Source organism: Rhagoletis pomonella, unplaced genomic scaffold (assembly GCF_013731165.1).
Source record: "Rhagoletis pomonella isolate Grant_MI unplaced genomic scaffold, Rhpom_1.0 Rhpom_scaffold_00007, whole genome shotgun sequence".
Taxonomy (NCBI): domain Eukaryota; kingdom Metazoa; phylum Arthropoda; class Insecta; order Diptera; family Tephritidae; genus Rhagoletis; species Rhagoletis pomonella.
In genome coordinates, this window is record NW_023458561.1 from 39,817,074 (window position 1) to 39,819,197 (window position 2,124).

Genomic DNA, 2,124 nt, shown 5'->3' on the forward strand with positions numbered 1-2,124 from the left:
GCAAAGTTCTAATCCTGAAGGAACAGGTATCAGAGATCGTGCAGGCGTGCCAAATGGCAAAATCTGGTATCATAAACACAAACTTACTTGATCGAGACGAGGTACAAAGACTTTTAATAGAAGAAGATTCGCTGCCATATCAAAATACCATCGAAGCTATAGAATACGGATCGGCTTCCGTGTATTCAAACGGTAGTATCCTTTTATACGTACTATCAATACCAAAAGTCAAACCAGATGGCTACCGACTTTTAACAACACGCGCCGCCATCATAAGGGGACAACACGTTGAACTTAATGACAAGAAGATGCTGGTAAACGAAGAAGAAACGTTCGGACTGAACGAGGATTTTCCTTCGATTAGCAATACAACAATCTGCTCACCCAAATCTTTAACGAAACTTCCTGAAGACGGATGCCTGGCTAGATTAGTGAAGGGCGGCGATGCTAAATGCCACTTTGAACCAGACAACAACGTAATTGTTGAAATGATCGCCGATGCAACAATATTTACTACAAACTTTCAAGGACCATTGAAGGGGAGGAACTACTCCGCGGTCCTCAACGGAACATACGTTATTTTACTAAATAATGAAACGGTCATGGTGGGAAATCAAACGTTCACCAGCAAATCAGTACGCACAGTGCAGGCTTTGCCACCCGCTTTGGTTAACGTTACAAGTGATGGGCTGAATTTAAATCTGGAGTACATCCACGGGCTCAGCATATATAAAATATTCACCATCTAAAGCAACTTGGCAATAATTTTCACTTCTCCTTAATTTATGACGCTATTGCCTTGACAATCCTGGCAGCCGTGTGCTACATCATCTGGAAAAAAATTACGACTACAATCAACTTTCCTAGGCTAAACCAAACAACCGATCAGGATCAGCCAACGACGCACACCAAAGATCATCTTCAAAAATCGATTCATCGATTGACCTGCAACGTAAGCGATACCAATCGGTTTTATGCAACCAAAATGCAAATCGTGGGAAGCGCAGCGTCAGCAACTAATCAATTAATTCGGGCCATTTAGATACTTAGCGATAGCTTTAGGTAATATTTTGTATTCATTATTATTTGGGAGCTCAATGGTAAATATACACTTGTACTGCTAATCTTGCTTTTCATTTCTATCCTTAGGGAAACCAACTTTAATTTTTTCGAGCACGCATCCGCGAATATCGAATATCGAAATCTCAATACGAAAAATGCAAAATTTAGAAAAAATTCATTATAAGTATAACTTTTTCCAAAGACTCTAACCGTCAACACATTCAGAATTTGCCATTTACAGGCTTTTGAGTCGACACTTCGACTAATAGAACGTTAACCGTCAATATATTTAGAAGGTTTTCATGCTGCAAATTTCTTTGTTATATCCATGGAGCATTTTTGTATGGACCATTTCGCAACAAAAAATTTTTTCGGGGGATTCAGTAAAACTTTTTTTTATATTGAATTTTTCGTTGTATTAATGTTCGTTATATCGAAGTTACACTGTAGATAAAAAATCTATTTCGATCCTAGAATTTATTTCAAATTTCATAGCATATTTTCATTTTTAGAAGCTACTGTTTTGCATTATACTTGTATTTCCTCTTGGCGGACATTTTTGGGTGCATGTCAATCAATCTAATATTACTACTCACTCTCCTTTTCTGCTATTTTTTTTTTTCAAAATTAATTCCAAATTTTAGTGCTAAATACTAAAACCTTTAAGCCAAGGCCAATGCCATATACACAGCACAGGCAATAGAAATCGTCAAAATCCAAGCGCTTTCTTTTCACCGACGGGTCCATTGATCAACTAGTCCGCGCTATTTAACTAGCCGGGAAAGTTATTGAGCGCCTCCCTATAAACGGAGTGTTTCTATATTGATTTGGTAAACAAAACTCGTTCGCTTGCATAGTAAAGTGGGCAAAATTCTTTTCCAAGATGTCAGCATTTTGGCGACTTTTTTGGGAAGAATAACTTTCTCTATCAAAAGATCATTGAACGTTTCAACGCAAGTGTATTTAGCCGGCTTGTCGACTTAATACGGCTGCAGTCCCGAGAAATCGCTTCAAAATTTCTCACTTAAATCTACATTATATGTATAGTGTGTGTCACAGAAA

The 2,124-nt window shown here is 37.9% G+C and overlaps 1 protein-coding gene across 1 annotated transcript in view; it reads left to right on the plus strand.

Moving 5' to 3' along the window:
* LOC118743820 overlaps positions 1 to 764 on the plus strand; it is a 3,534-nt gene extending 2,770 nt beyond the window's left edge. The window contains exon 2 of the mRNA XM_036476583.1: positions 27 to 764. Within this exon, the coding sequence (XP_036332476.1) occupies positions 27 to 749 (723 nt within the window). The 3' untranslated portion in view covers positions 750 to 764. The remainder of the gene's footprint in view (positions 1 to 26) is intronic.
* Positions 765 to 2,124: the final 1,360 nt, after the last annotated feature.